The sequence below is a fragment of the Sodiomyces alkalinus genome (assembly GCF_003711515.1).
Source record: "Sodiomyces alkalinus F11 unplaced genomic scaffold SODALscaffold_11, whole genome shotgun sequence".
In the NCBI taxonomy this organism is placed as follows: Eukaryota; Fungi; Ascomycota; class Sordariomycetes; order Glomerellales; family Plectosphaerellaceae; genus Sodiomyces; species Sodiomyces alkalinus.
Window position 1 is genome coordinate 1,250,662 of NW_021167089.1, and position 14,066 is coordinate 1,264,727.

At 53.3% G+C, this 14,066-nt stretch overlaps 4 protein-coding genes across 4 annotated transcripts; 1 reads left to right on the forward strand and 3 right to left on the reverse strand.

Moving 5' to 3' along the window:
• Positions 1-1,324: 1,324 nt before the first annotated feature.
• Positions 1,325-4,111, reverse strand: SODALDRAFT_320888 (hypothetical protein; the record flags this gene model as incomplete). Its single annotated transcript, XM_028609574.1, has 2 exons — positions 1,325-3,268; positions 3,362-4,111. 2 exons carry the CDS (start codon positions 4,109-4,111, stop codon positions 1,325-1,327), a joined length of 2,694 nt encoding a protein of 897 aa, XP_028463396.1.
• Positions 4,112-5,832: 1,721 nt separating this feature from the next.
• On the reverse strand, positions 5,833-7,168 carry SODALDRAFT_328960 (methylenetetrahydrofolate dehydrogenase). The gene is made up of 2 exons (XM_028610814.1): positions 6,773-7,168; positions 5,833-6,675 (listed from the first exon to the last, which is right to left on the reverse strand). Exons 1-2 carry the CDS (start codon positions 6,976-6,978, stop codon positions 5,892-5,894), a joined length of 990 nt encoding a protein of 329 aa, XP_028463397.1. The 5' UTR covers positions 6,979-7,168; the 3' UTR covers positions 5,833-5,891.
• Positions 7,169-7,950: 782 nt separating this feature from the next.
• SODALDRAFT_317166 (hypothetical protein) lies at positions 7,951-12,919 on the forward strand. The gene is made up of 7 exons (XM_028609330.1): positions 7,951-8,240; positions 8,293-8,478; positions 8,580-8,720; positions 8,785-8,847; positions 8,913-9,502; positions 9,559-11,367; positions 11,420-12,919. Exons 2-7 carry the CDS (start codon positions 8,391-8,393, stop codon positions 12,506-12,508), a joined length of 3,780 nt encoding a protein of 1,259 aa, XP_028463398.1. The 5' UTR covers positions 7,951-8,240; positions 8,293-8,390; the 3' UTR covers positions 12,509-12,919.
• On the reverse strand, positions 12,850-13,936 carry SODALDRAFT_70488 (microsomal signal peptidase 25 kDa subunit). Its single transcript, XM_028615603.1, has 3 exons — positions 13,783-13,936; positions 13,401-13,684; positions 12,850-13,335 (listed from the first exon to the last, which is right to left on the reverse strand). Exons 1-3 carry the CDS (start codon positions 13,820-13,822, stop codon positions 12,976-12,978), a joined length of 684 nt encoding a protein of 227 aa, XP_028463399.1. The 5' UTR covers positions 13,823-13,936; the 3' UTR covers positions 12,850-12,975.
• Positions 13,937-14,066: the final 130 nt, after the last annotated feature.

Below are 14,066 nucleotides of genomic sequence, written 5' to 3' on the forward strand. Positions count from 1 at the left end.
CCCTACCTGTACTTCCGTCCCGTCCACAGTGCCAGTACTGAGCATTTTGCTTAATCCTCCCCGCCAAGCTGGTGGGACGTCTCCTCCATGCTCAATACCCGTCCAGCAGTGTCATTCTGCCCTATTAGTCTGTTCATTGAATCCCCGAGACCCAGTGCGAAGAAATATCGCGTCCAGTAAGTCGCGATGACCGCCGGAGCGTAGGCCCGGTGCTTGTGGCACTGTGTGAGGGGATATGTATACACTGTCCCTATGTTGGAGAGCTTATGATACTCGTATGCTCACTGCGTAATACGTACAGTGCGTCCGTGGTTCTGCCAGTACGAAGTACTTCCTTGATCTGCCGAGCCTAAAGATGCAAGCGATGTGGGCCCGGGATGTCCCTGTACGCACCTGGTGCGTTCGTAAGGTAATCGACGGGAGACAGAGGCACTGTACTCCGTACGTCCCGTCAACTCGTACGGAGGGACACTGCGCTTAATAAGCCCTCCATCAGAAGAACAGACAACGTTAGAAGTTCACCTTCAACTGGCATTTGATACATCTCTGCTGTGCTGGTTGTGAATCATCCTGCCCCTTTCTGTCTTGACTGTAACTCGGTTTACCACTCAATGGATTAATGGGACAGACACCATTGCATAGATAAGTGATTAAAGGTCTTTTCCTTTGGCTCATTAACCCCCAATCTACATTAACAACCACATAATGCCCGCCCCTCGATGACCCATCATGTACACCGTCACACCGTCCAGTATATCATCAGTCGATGCAGGACAACCATTAAAAGGAGCAAATATATATACAGCTGGGAATACAGCTTGCCGCCCAAGAATCATGAAGTGGGCCGACCTAGGCCGAAGAGGAGTAAAATACAAAGAATCAAGGTCCTGAACACCCTTATCGCTTGGGTAGGGACTCGGCACGAGGATAGGGTATCGAAGAAAAGAATAGAATAAAAAAGGAAGGAAAAGGGAAGGAAAAATTACGGAGAAAGAGAGAAGACGTCGTCCAACGGAGTGTTCCTGCACCTCCAGTTTGGTTCTTTGCCCCAAACATCATCCCATGGACCTTCTCCCTCTAGCCCCATGGGACAGGTTCATTTGACATTTAACATTATCAGTCCGGCGTGCAAACAAGAACAAGAAAAGAAAACAAAAGACCCGCTGTGGCTAACGTAGCCTTCTAACAAGCAGGAGCACGGGAATCAGAACTAGGGCATCTGGCAAGACAAACAGAAAAGAAAGGCAAGAAACTCCCAAGGTGTAAAAGCAACCCGGAGCTGCTGACGGAGTGACGGAGGGCATGGTCGTCAAGGGGATTCGTCTCAGAGTGAGCCAGCCGGAGGGTCCATTCCGTCCAGGAGACGTTTCGCCTCGAGGATCCGCCGTCTATACATCCGTGCTTCGGGGGAGGCCTTCCCCGATTCGCTTAGAGCCAGCACGCATCTGCCCAGACTGGCCACGAGGCGTTCGACCAGAATCCGGTCATCCCTTGGGAGCTGCTGAATGGCCGTCGAACCGCCGACACCACCTCCCCTTTCGCAAATGCTGGCCGTTTCGCTCATGAGGCTGTCCGAAACATTCTTGAGCGCTTGGTCCGGCGAGCCTTGCGGGGTGCCTTGCGGGGTGCCTTGCGGCGTGAGCACCCCGACGCCGTTGACCTTGGGTTTACTGACCAGGGGAAAGCTGCGTTGCGTCCCCATCGAGTCGAACGATGACACGGAAGGCCGGTTCCTAGTCGTGTTTGAGCCGTTGAACGGCCGCGAGTAAATCACCGAACTAGCCCGCTGCCGCGTAGCCGGGTCGTGGTGCAACTCTCCATGGCGGATTTCGCGGCTAGAGCTGGACCGTGTCGACGGGGGCGGTGTATTCGACCGAGAGCCGGTGCTCTGAACATTCTGGTCAGCTTGCCCAGAAACGTCGTCTTCTACGCTCGTTAACCGGCTGGATCGGCCCTCTGTGGCAGTCTCGAATGTATCCATGGTCGCGATAGTGTCGCCACTGCCTCGTCTCCCATGGGTACCCCCGACTTCAGGCTCAGTCTCAACGACAGGACCCCGCGTTGTCTCGACCGACTCTTCAGATGTATAGCTGCTAGAACTCCCTCTTCGAGTCAGCCCGTGCTGGCTGAAGGATCCCATGGCGCTATGCAAGAAGAAGTGCTCGTAATCGAACGCATCTTCACGGTCTTCGTGCGAAATAGGCACCTGGGGAGCGTCATGGTAAAGCGAATCTCCGCTGGCGCTTTCAAGGTCGCTACCGGCCAAGTTCTGGTCGGCGTCCTCATATCCGTCTTCAGTTCGCATATCGCTGATATCGTCCTCCACATCGTCCTCCCTATCGTCCTCCCCCGCATCGATGTCACTGACGTCTCCACTGGCTTTCGCCTGATGGACGGTCCCCCGAGCGGCCGCATCCTCGCTGATACCCGGCTCCGCGTCGTAATCCTGAATCACAGAGGCTCTCTCCGCGTCGTGAGCCTCGACGGTATCGCGTGTCTCCCCGACAGCCACAGTTTCTTGAATCACTTGAGCTTCCGGTGAGTGCGGTTTGTCATCCTTTTTGGGGACCTCGCCATCGACGCTTTCGAGTTCGCCGTTCCAGGGGCTGCGGCCCAGAGGTGCGACTCCAACACTAGGCTTGATGAGCCTCGTAGGCGCGGCGTACCATTGATCGACCTGGGCATGGGTGAAAGGGCTCGGCGTTCTCAGACTTTGCAGGCTTCTCCGCTTCATGGTGTCGGCACGGGCCTGTTCTCGCAGGGATGATATCTTGCCCTTAAGATCTTGCATCTGGTCCTTCAGATCTCGCACCTGCATCGCGGATGTTGCTCGGATCCACTCCCTGTCCCTATGGGCCCCGAATGTCGGGCTGAGGAGATTCCCCGTACTTGCACTATCCCGGTATGGACGCGTGTCCGACCCCGAGCCGTCCTCGCTTAGCGGTTCTAGCCCTCCATCAACGTAGTGGTGAGGGGGTCTCCCACGTAAATGGCCTCCGACAAGATCACCCATGCTATACGAGCCGGATAATGGCTGGCGGTAGCCTCCGGCTGCGCCAAGCGCACTCGCAGATCTCCGAGTCGGCACGCCGGAGGGGTCGGGATTGAGGTTGTCGTTCAGAATTGTGCGTCCCGGAGCGGAGTCTGGGGAAGCCGAGGAAATGGATCTTATCATTGGGGGAGAAGGTGTGGCGGAACCGATCGAAGAGTGGGACGAGGAACTTGTGTGTAGAGAGCTTCGCGCTCTTGTCAAGTTGCCCTCCATCGTCTGAAAAGAATGAAAAGGTTAGTTCAGGCACTCAGACGCCGACTACTTGCCGGGCGTGAATCCCGCCGGGGTTTGGGGTGGAAGGGAACGTACGGTAAGACGCATCTTAGCGTTAGCTAGAATTTCCTCGGCCCTCTCGCCGATGGACACTGTCGAATGCCTATTATCACCATCCAATCCTGCGCCGTGAGGTTGAGGCAGAAATTTCGTTTGTCGCACTGTCATGTCTTCTGCGGTGGACTCTGCGATACTCTCCTCGTCGTCGCCCTGGAAATTGCTGTCGTCGACACTGACAACGTCGTCAAAATCGGCAAAATGATCGGCATGGTCTCGCATCGTGGTGACGGTGCTGTTGGACCCGGTCGAGTTGCTCCTGTTCAAGTGGGTTTTTGATCGCTTCCTCAACTCGTCGTGGCGCCTGGTGGGTGAGGAGGCGCGTGCCGGCACATCGAGCTCGCTGTCGCTGTCGTTTCGGCCTCGACCGCTGATATAGCGAGGTGAGTTGGGACGCAGCGGTTTCCCCGGCGTGCTCTCAACCTCAGTGACCTCCCCGATATCTGATAGCATGGTGCCGTTGCCGTAAATGATGGGGGTTGTAGGAGTGGCGGGCCCTGCGATGTAGGGATTCTGGAGGGAAGGATGATACTGCAGGTCGGTTGTCTGTGCGTTCTTCCACATGGTAAGTGGTGATTCTGAGCGCTCTAGCGAGCATGTATCATCATAGTCGGGCAAGATCATGTCGGGATTGGTCAAGGTAGGTGAGCCGGGCGCTGGAGGGTACGATATGGACATTGTCGAGCTGTTGTTGGAGCCCTGACGGGCGTGGACCGCGTGGGTCGCCATTGCTTCGGCTGTACTCTTCCTCTCGGACGGTCGTGTCGCGTGTTCTGCTTCCTAGGTGTCCCACGCGCCTGTAGCGCAGCGGCGCAAAGGCGCAAACCAGCAAATTCGGGAAAATGCGACAGATTGTGTTCGATCGATCAGAGTGTGTCGGTAGAATGGGGTAGAATGGATGTCGAATGGAAGAAAGGGTTGGACCGAGTGGCAGGTCGCAATGACTGTGATGACGAGAATTCAGTCGACACTACCGGTGAAAGACCAAAATGTCTGGCGGAACTGACGGTGTGCTGCCGGTGGGAGGATTCATCAATTATTAGGTGCAGATAGACGAATTTGTTCGTTAAGTGTGTTGCTGGAGGGGAGGACGTCAACTTATTCCCAAGGTCAGTTGGTCAGGGGTCTTGGTCATTTATTGTATTTTTTTTTTTTGCTTGATCTTGTTGCGAGAGATGTTTCTCCAACGTTCTCCTTCCTTGCTTTTTTGAATACTCGAGTTGACTTCTCCAAGTCCAAGGCGCGACACGAACGACGCGCTGTCAGTACTTCCGTTCTCCGTCTTTTTTTTTCCTCCTGCCCGCCCAAGGTGTGCGACGCAAGGGGAAGGAGGGAAACGCTGATCAAAAGAAAAAGAAAAGGCGAATCCGGGTCGAATCAATGCTTGTAAAGGCGAGACAATTCGGCGGACACCGACAGGAGGGATGAGTCCGGATGCAGATGGGTGCGATGCAGCAGGTATGGAGGTGTTATTAGAGGGAGGAATGGATGTTGGAAGCTGTCTGGGCCTTTGTTATCCCTAGAGGAGTCGGTCCTCGGAGTCGGTGGCTTCTAGCCCACTTAAGTGGATCTAGGAGGTACCTGTAACCTACCTTATTACGTGTAGGTACCTGAGTTACGAAGTAATTTACTTCGTACACGTAAGGTACTACGGATACTAGTACAAATGTGAGGTATCTACGAAGTTGGGAGTACCATTGTTCATGAACCAAGTTTATTACAGGTAGCGTCGGCTCTTGTGTCTCTCTCCCACGGGGTACCACTTTCACAGTGCTCAGTGCTGTAATAATAATTAGTTCTTTTGGGCTCCAGGTTCTTAGATTCGGTTATACGAAGCGACTCGCTCGTTCCTGCACTCTTGTTCGTCATTTTCTTGAAACCTGGTCATCATTCCTGAGTTACGTACGGACGACTAAGGGCAGGTCCGTCTGTCCACTGTGCTTTTCTTGGGGACAGGATACCGGGGAACAAGATTGATGAGTTCTCCCCCCTCATTACGAAGGAAGAACTCGAACCTGATCTGGCATCCGGCCAATAGGTAGACATAAGTGGAACGGCTTGCTTCGAACTAAGTATCTACCTAACTTCTGCATGATCTGCACGTGTAGAAATATTCCTCCTCTGATTTCCTCAACTCATGATTAGCAAAGCGTCTTCAGGCTGTGTTTTCTTTTAGGACATCGATGTCGAGCAGGAGCCAGAAGAGTGAATAAACAAAGTGTTTGGGCTTCCGAGTAATCAGAGAGCCCATCGAACCATCGCGCCAATCCTAGGTATCAAATGCTGCCAGGTCTGTACCCGTATATCCCATCCCCGACAGAATTGGAACGCCCTGGCACTGAAATTTCTAACTCTTCGATGAAGCATCGTAAAAAGCGACCAACTCTCTCAACCTTCAGTAAAGGCCTCGCTTTTGGCTTGGGCGATGCTGGGGTCCTCGGTGCCGTCTTCCTTGGTGGCAGGGCGATTCGCGATCAGACGCTACCCCGTGTCAGCATCAATTTCTCCATCAATTGAAGTATATATCGGGGGAAAAGGGGGGAACGAGTAGGAAACATACCACCAAGTTTCTCAGCAACACCGCGATGGTCACTTTGCCCACCGAAGGCACGTAAATAGATGCCTTCTCTTTGATCGCCGGGCCATCAAAATTGCGGAACGACGAGAAGTTGATGCAGACAGCGCCTTCCCGGATGAGCTCCGTGGGCACCTTGTAGTTCTCGGACGGGACACCGCCGATGATGACATCGCTGTGAGGAAGGCACTGCTCCAGACCCCAGCCCTCCTTATCCCGGACCTGATGCCGCGGTTGCTTGATGCCCTGGCCTCGGGTGAACAGCTGCACCCCGGTGATGTCTACCGAGTAGACGGTAGCACCGTCGTTGGCGAGGAGCGCCGCCAGCGGCCTTCCGTTCACCTCGGACCTGTTGATCACGGTAATGGTCTTGCCGTACAGTCGGTTCCCATAGGCAAGGATCGGGTTGTAGATCTGGAGATACTCCAGGATCTTCACAACGGCTAGCGGCGTGCAAGGGAGGATCGACTTCTTGAGGTTGTGGGGCGGATCGAGGAAGCGGACGTTGTGGTACATATTATACAAGTGCTTGTGGCAGAGACCTTCGACATCCTTTTGCAGCGACACCGTCTCCTGGATGTACTTGTCGTGAGTCGGGTTCCCCGGGAAGATGGGATAGTAGACGATCATCCCGTCCACGCAGTCGTCTTGGTTGGCTTCGGTGATCTTCTCCTCGAGTTCTTCCTTGTCCACCTGGCGAAGTTCAAAGTCAAAGTCGCTGGGTGCGTTCCGGGAAGGTTAGTTCGGGCACGTTCCAGACGCCAAAAAGGCAACACGCGTGAAACGATTCGGATACTATGTAAATATATACTCACTTCTCTTGGCATGTCTTCTGTGACCACTCAGCATACTTTAGAGCAGCGGGATCATCGTTGGCCAGAAAGGCTGCTAGCTTGGGTCTGCGGTCGACATCTCCCTGGATCTTGTTGAGGGTGTCTTTCACCTCGGCCAGTAAGCCCTTGGCGATAGTATCGGCCATGATGACCTTGCAGGTCTTGGGTACCTCATTGTTGGAGGCCATGTTGCTTTTGTCTCTAAGGGGCTAAGAATGACTATTCAGTTCAGAAGTTCATCAGCCCTGTCGAATCCCACTGCTTCACATAAGACAAGAGTCTGCGCTTCCTCTTCTAATGCGTACTTGCCGCGCGAATACACTTTGTATGACTGACAGTTCCTGGATCGGATGCCCCACTATCTTCACCTCAGGTTAAAGATACCAGGTAGAGCTGCTGCGTCGAAAGAGTGAGTGTCCAAAGGGAACGGCGAAACAAAGTAGAGACCGAGCTCCGGCAGTAGTGCGTAGAGATCCCCCAAAGCTGAGGACAAGTCAATACCCGTGCACAAATAAACTCAGAGTCTCAGATGGGACGGTATACTCGTGATGGCAAAGGAGCAAACAGCCCTCCGATGACTTTTACGGATACGAGTCACTTTGCATCCATGGAGGCCTTTGTCACTTTGAGTCCCCCTCCCTCACCTTACTGGACAATGCCATTCCCCACCTAGAAGCGTAATAAGAGAGAAAAAAAAAAATTCAGGGCCTTCCTCGTGCTCCTCCTCAATGTACAGTTACAGTCAGTCACTCCGACGGAAGTTGCCCCTCTTACTGGATATGGTCTAGCGTCTCGCTTAGCCCATCAACCCTCCTGACGTCAGTGTACGAAGTAGTACATGGCTACCTAACTGATTCAGACACGACGCCCTCATTGTCGGGAGTTCTTCTTGCAGAGACAGAGGACTAAATATAAAATACTTGATTACCGGAGAGTTGCTATGTGATATTCCTTTCTTATCGTAACTTCCAGTTGGTGCTGAGAACCTGGGTGGCCTACAAAAACGGTCGTTTGTTTTAGGAAATTGTACTCACTTGGTTGCCACTCCTTGAATTTCAGGTACCTTATACCTTATCGTACTTGACGAGAGCAGATAACACCGATAAGGCTCTGTTAACCCCTCAGCGTCCAATGTTTACCTCACCTGCTCGGGTCATCGATCTTGCATGCTCAATGTAAGGTACCTTACCTACCTTACTTGCGAACCCTTCATCCTCTCATCCATTTGGCAACTGTCTGTCTCTGGATCATTATAGCTGTGATACACTTACGCAAAATCCGCATCCGGGATCAACAGAAGAGATCAGGCGTAAAGTCTTGCTCCATTCATTGCTTTCTGGTCACAACTCCCCGTCCTTGGGGAACCCCGCGTGTCGAAGGGCAAGACCTGTGCGCAGACGTCTCTCAAGCCAGACGAAGGTATTGACCCTGGTTGTCGGAGTAAAAGACTGTAGGTTTACCTTCGTCTTACATCTTAGGGCTCATGCTAACTTAACCTGCAGACACAAGGCCCATCCAGTCTTACGAGGGCAACAGCAGTGGACTTATAACATATGCTCTACAGCGTGGTCAGCTTATAGCAAGTGAACCAGCAACAAGGATGACCGATTTTCGGACGCTGGCTCTGGAATATGTCCTCAGTGACGAGCCGGAGAAGCAGAAGAGGTCTGCATTAAATGCGGCGTCGGGTAAGTTGGAAAGGCCTCGTTGGTATCCCGGACTGGCTGGGCGGTTTCTCCGAATTCCCCCTATTCCCCCTGCGGAAAGCTAATATGGACATGCTCTACAGCTATCCAGTCCGATCCTCGCCCTAGCAACCCGGTTCTACGATGGGTTCAATCCATCGGGTCGTGGATCGCCGCCGATGAAGGTTCCGCTGATGTAGGCGAAGGGGGCGAATCAACAGGAGATGTCATCGCACGTTCAAAAGGTAACGGCCCAAGAGATGCCGTCGGCGAAACCAACCAACAACTGATGTGTGAGAATCAAAACAGCTCTCGCCTTTCTAGCAGACACGATAGAGGCCCTCGATAGCGAATTCCTGAACCACGACCAAGGTACAAATATGATCTAACCCGTCCCTGGTTCTCGCGGCATGGACCAGAACTAACATGGCTAAAAGTATCCCACCTCATAAGTTTCTTCGGTAGCATGTTTAAGATTGACCACAGACATGGTATCATGCCAGCCGCCAGAGCACTCAGCCGCGTGGCTAGCATGAAGGCCTTCAAACCGACGCAGGCAGACCGTATTATACAGAGCGTCTGTGGCTTGGGGGATGACTTCAAAGCGCAGTCTCCCAAGACACGGGCCGTGGTCTACGACCTCATTTCCCAAATAGTCTCCCAGCCCGATGCTGCCGGCGACTTACAACACCGCTACGGTGCATCTGCCGGTTTTATGGTCGACCTCCTTCAGCTGTGCCGGAACGAACGCGACCCCATGTGTCTGCTAACTTGGTTCGGCATCTTAAGAAAGTTCCTCACAGAGTACTCTCCGTCACCCGAGGTTGTGACAGAGATATTCAACGTCTTCTCTGCCTATTTTCCTATATCCCTAAGGTCATCCCATCATCCCTCTGGTATTACTGCGGAGGACCTCAAGGTAGCCCTGCGGGATTGCTTCTCCGCGCATCACAGCGTTGCCGGCCAAGCTTTTCCTTTCTTGATTGAGCGTCTTGACCAGGGAGAAGGTCTTACGGCGACTGTCAAGGTCCGTCGTTAATTGAGTTTTATACTTTGGGAGTTCCCTGCTGACATTTCCCCCAGCTGGACATACTCAGGACGCTGAAGGCGTGTCTGCAGAAATGTACCGACGCCAATCAAGGCGTTATCCCCTTTGCAGACAAGATATGGACGAGCTTGAAGTACGAGGTCCGTAACGGCGAGGTCGAGGACGCCGTCAAGGAGACCTTGCAAGTCATCGGCGCTCTTTTCAGCCGACTCGATGGTGATAACCTCCAGCGTCTTGTACACACAGTACAGCAGGACTGCCTCGACGACCTCGACAACCCGACCTACACTCCTGCCGCGCAAAAGCTCCTCCTGGCCGTCTCCTCCGGAAGCCCTTCTGCCTTTGCCCTCGTCGCGTTTGCCGCTCTGCAGCCGGTTAAGGACAGTCTTCGACATGCTAAGTCCACCGACCATACAGTGAGCCTTCTCAACCTACTCAACTCTCTGCAAGAGGTGCGCTGCGCTCGTATGCAGCAATCCACCGCCGCCTTGACCCCCCATCACGTCGGCGTTCTGCAGCGTACGGAACCGGCCTTTGTCTCACTTTACCGGGACGTATTCTCGCAGCCGTTCCAGCAGGCGATCCATCCCGAAGCATCAAAAGAGACGTTGATTATCGGCGAGAAAGCTATTCAAGGCCTAGCCCTCCTCTTCAAACAACAGCATTCCGTTACATGCTCTCAGATCGGTGACTCGATACTGGCCCCTGAAGATGCGTCTGAAATTATTTCCGATCTTTCCTCATTCCTACTCAGCAGAGCTTTCCGCACGAAGGACGAAGAGTCAGAAGAAGCATTGGCTCTTCTCCAGGCCGCCATCCGTGCGCTACAGGCCGCCGTCACGAGAATTCCTGACGCCTTCTCTAAGCTCGTCACCGACTCCTTTGCGATATTCGAGGGGGCCACGAATGTGTCTTTCGAGGAACTGTGGACTCGGCTCAGATCTATGCTGCCCAAACTGGCCTTCATTGGCTGCTCTGAGCTTCCTGTTTCGGAAGACAAACTACAGCACTCGGTGCTCCTGCTAAGTTCCTTGTTGCGTCAACTGCAGTCGATGATCAACCGCAAGGCTCCGGCTGGAGTCTGGGCCGAATATGCCATCGGCATCCACACAACCATGTATACCTTTTGGGTCGCCTGTGAAAACTCCCTTGAACGTCCTGTTCGGGAGAAGAAGGTGGAAGGGTACGATACTGGCTTGAAGGATGACTTACGGTTCAGCCCGGGGCGATGGGTTCGGTACGTATCCAGTCGCTTTTCTTCCCTGCCTACCCTCCAGGATGAAAGCATGGTGAAAACTCTGGAGGACGAAAACGAGGGAACTTCCGATTCCGAGCCCTACTATAAGAAACTTCTTGCAACGGAAAGTCGCCAGCAGCTGGTTGGCGACATGCTGCTTGTCTACTTGTTCGTCGCCCGTCAGTTGTACCGGCGAGCAACCAGTATCATCAGCTCCGAGAATGCTACAACGATCGGCATCCGGCTCAGCGAAGATTTTCAGGGCAAGGATAATGAGTACAGCTACGCAGTGCTTATTTCACGTGTTGCCCAATTTGCCATTTCGCGCTTGGGGTTCTGGGAGCAGAACCAGCTGCGCCTCTTGGAACAAGTACCTGCGTTATTCCGCGCGGAGGACGTCCTTGTTGATGGCCTGGGCTCGGAAGCTGAATCTGGAGGCCACCAGAGTCTCCGGGACGTCATGGCCTCCAAGTTCACCCCTGAGCTTGAGATCGACTGGAGCAACCCTCCCAGCTTTCCCATCAACCCCCTGACCAACGAGTGCCTCGTCCTTCTGGCTTTTGGGATCATGGCTCCTCTCCAACTGACGACGATCCCTGTTGACCCTGTGAGTGAGACCGAGCCTTTGTGTCCCTGTTCCCCTTGCTGACCCGTCATAGATGTCATCTGGTATAATTACGAGACTCTTCTTCGCCGGTCTTCTCTCGCGAGTCGACCCGACCCTCCCGCCACAACCTCTGACTAGTCTCATGTCCCTTCTGATGAACGTCTCCAATAAGATTCCGTTAAATGAGTTGACCAACGTCCTTGATTCGGCCCGGGCGCAGATCGAAACTGCCGTTTCTGATGCCCATTCGAAGATGGACCTGCAGCAGTCAGAACTACTTGCCTGGCATGTCAGCCAACGAGCCGGCCAAAGTATTTCGGAGGTCCGGAAATTAATGGCTCGACCAGTACTTTACATCACGGCCGGGGCTCTACGACGCTACAAAGGGAACTACCTCAAAGCCATCCTTGCCGCAATCATCAGGGGACCAGCAGACCTGGAGGCTGGCCACATGTTCGCTTCTGACATTGAGATTCTCTTCAAGGAGTCGCCAGTTCTGCAAACAGACTCCCATCCCAGGGTGGTTAATCCCCTTTGGCGTCAAAGAGCCTACATGGAGATTGTCAAACCTATGCTTGACCTGGCGTTGCCCAAGAAGGATGGCAGCACAAGTATGACGATTGCGGCCAACTATAGCATCGCTGTCCTCCATGCACTTAGGAACCTGAGCTTGGAGATATACGAGGATGATATGGAACAAATCATCCGGATGATCATCTGTGTAGTGCGCATGCTACCGCTCAGCCTCGAAACTCTCTACGGTCTCCAGTTGGTGAAAACGATTTGCCAGAAAGGCTCAGATCAAGTCACGCCGTTCCTTGGGAGCATCATTGACATTTGTACCTCAGTACTGGTCCCCACGGAGCACGAGAGGAAGCGGAACCGAGGTGCCATCAACTTGGAGGCTCTTCACGCGATGACTAAAGACGGCGGTTCAAAGAACAGTCCACTTATCCCGCGTATCCAAGTCCTTGCACTCGAGATCCTACGCGACTTGACAAAGCACTACGAAGCGAGACACCTGCGCAACGAGGCTCCTGCGGTGGTTCGACGTCTTGGACGGATTCTGGGAGACTCTTATCGCGAGACACGCGCAAACGCTCACTCTGCTATTTCGGCTTGGCACAACCTGATACGGTGAAGAGTGACTGTTAGGCGACAGCGAACGACTACGGGAGCTTGGCTAGAATGGGTGTTTGGTGGAAGAACATAGATGGCTTTGGTTTTGGTATCGTGGTGTTGATTTCTCCTTTAGAAAATAGGATTGGATATATATTAGATATATCCATACCCACCCCCTATTAGAGGATAAGGGACGGAGTTTTGGCTTTTGAAAAGGGGTTAGTTTTGGATGCATTCGATGACCCTGGCCATAGCTCGCTATAACACCCTCCTAAGTCACATTTCATCTCTCACAGAATGTGGCAGGCGCACGTATGCCCCCATGAATAGACAGGTGGCATGCTGCAGAGAGCTTTCACTAGATATGATTTTATTTTACGTGCCTAATGCGATATATCGCTTTGACTACTTCCCCTCACGCCTCCCTGAGAGACATGAGATGGTGTATCCCGCCACTCTACGCACGTCTCGCTCCCCACCCGGAATTTAAGCCTTCCTCCGCTTGGGTTTCTTCGCGGTGGCTTCTGCGCTATCTACACTACCCGTAGCACTGGCAGTGGAGGCGTCGAGCACAGCATCCAGCATCTCGGTTGAGTAGCCACCGGCGGCTGGCGCCATGGAGGCAGAGGGTGTTTTCACGCGTTTGGCGTCTAGCTTGCCAATGGCGGAAACGTTGGAGGCGAACATCTCCTGGAAGGGGACAGCGACGAAGTGGCCCTGAGAGTCGAACCACTGATTGAAAGGGCGGGAGATGTTAAGGGTGACGGGAGGGCCAGACTTGGGGGTAATGGTGATTGTGAGGTTGTACACGGGGACGTTCTTGGTCGTGGAGGTTGTAATGGAGATCTGCGTGGCCAGAACCGTGTCAGCTATCTTGTGACGGAATATGGGTTGGAAGCAGCAGCATTTACCTTCTCACCGTCCGGTGAGATGCCTTCATATACGACGCCCTTCTCGACGAGCCAAACCCATAGGGTCAGGGCGCCCTGCAGGAGGGTATATAGCACCACAGCAGCTGCTGTGTAGGGTTTGGTCGCAAAAAAACCGAACTTATAGTCCCAGGCGAAACAGGCCGCGGCGATCAGGAATGCTGAGTAGCCCAGGCCTAGGCGGACATCGGTCAGAGTGTGAGATTGGGTGAAGCGAAGGGAGTTGAGGTAGTTCGCAATGGCATCGTCTGAAGTGTGTTTAAGGTCTGCAACTATGGGGTGAGTCTTGGTTGTCCCGTCCGGAATCTCGACCTCATTCACGCCATCACTGGCTAGTACATGGAAAAGGACACGTGATTTTTACCTGCTTGGTTATAAACCGTTATCCTTTCTTGAGACGACATTTCCAGTGGTCAACTTGGGGTTGGCAATTGACTAAGGTTTGGTGGGATATTCGATATTCAGACACGCCAATGCGCTTCCAAGGTTCCCGTCGTGAAAGCTCCAGGCTGGCCTTCCCAAAGCGATGCGCAGAGAAGACAGGTAGTGACTATAAAGGGTATAGCGTTGCCGAAGAACATGCGCCACCGTGGGGTGGGGAATGACCCCGCTAACAGGAAACATTCACTTCCGAGATGATGGAATGCT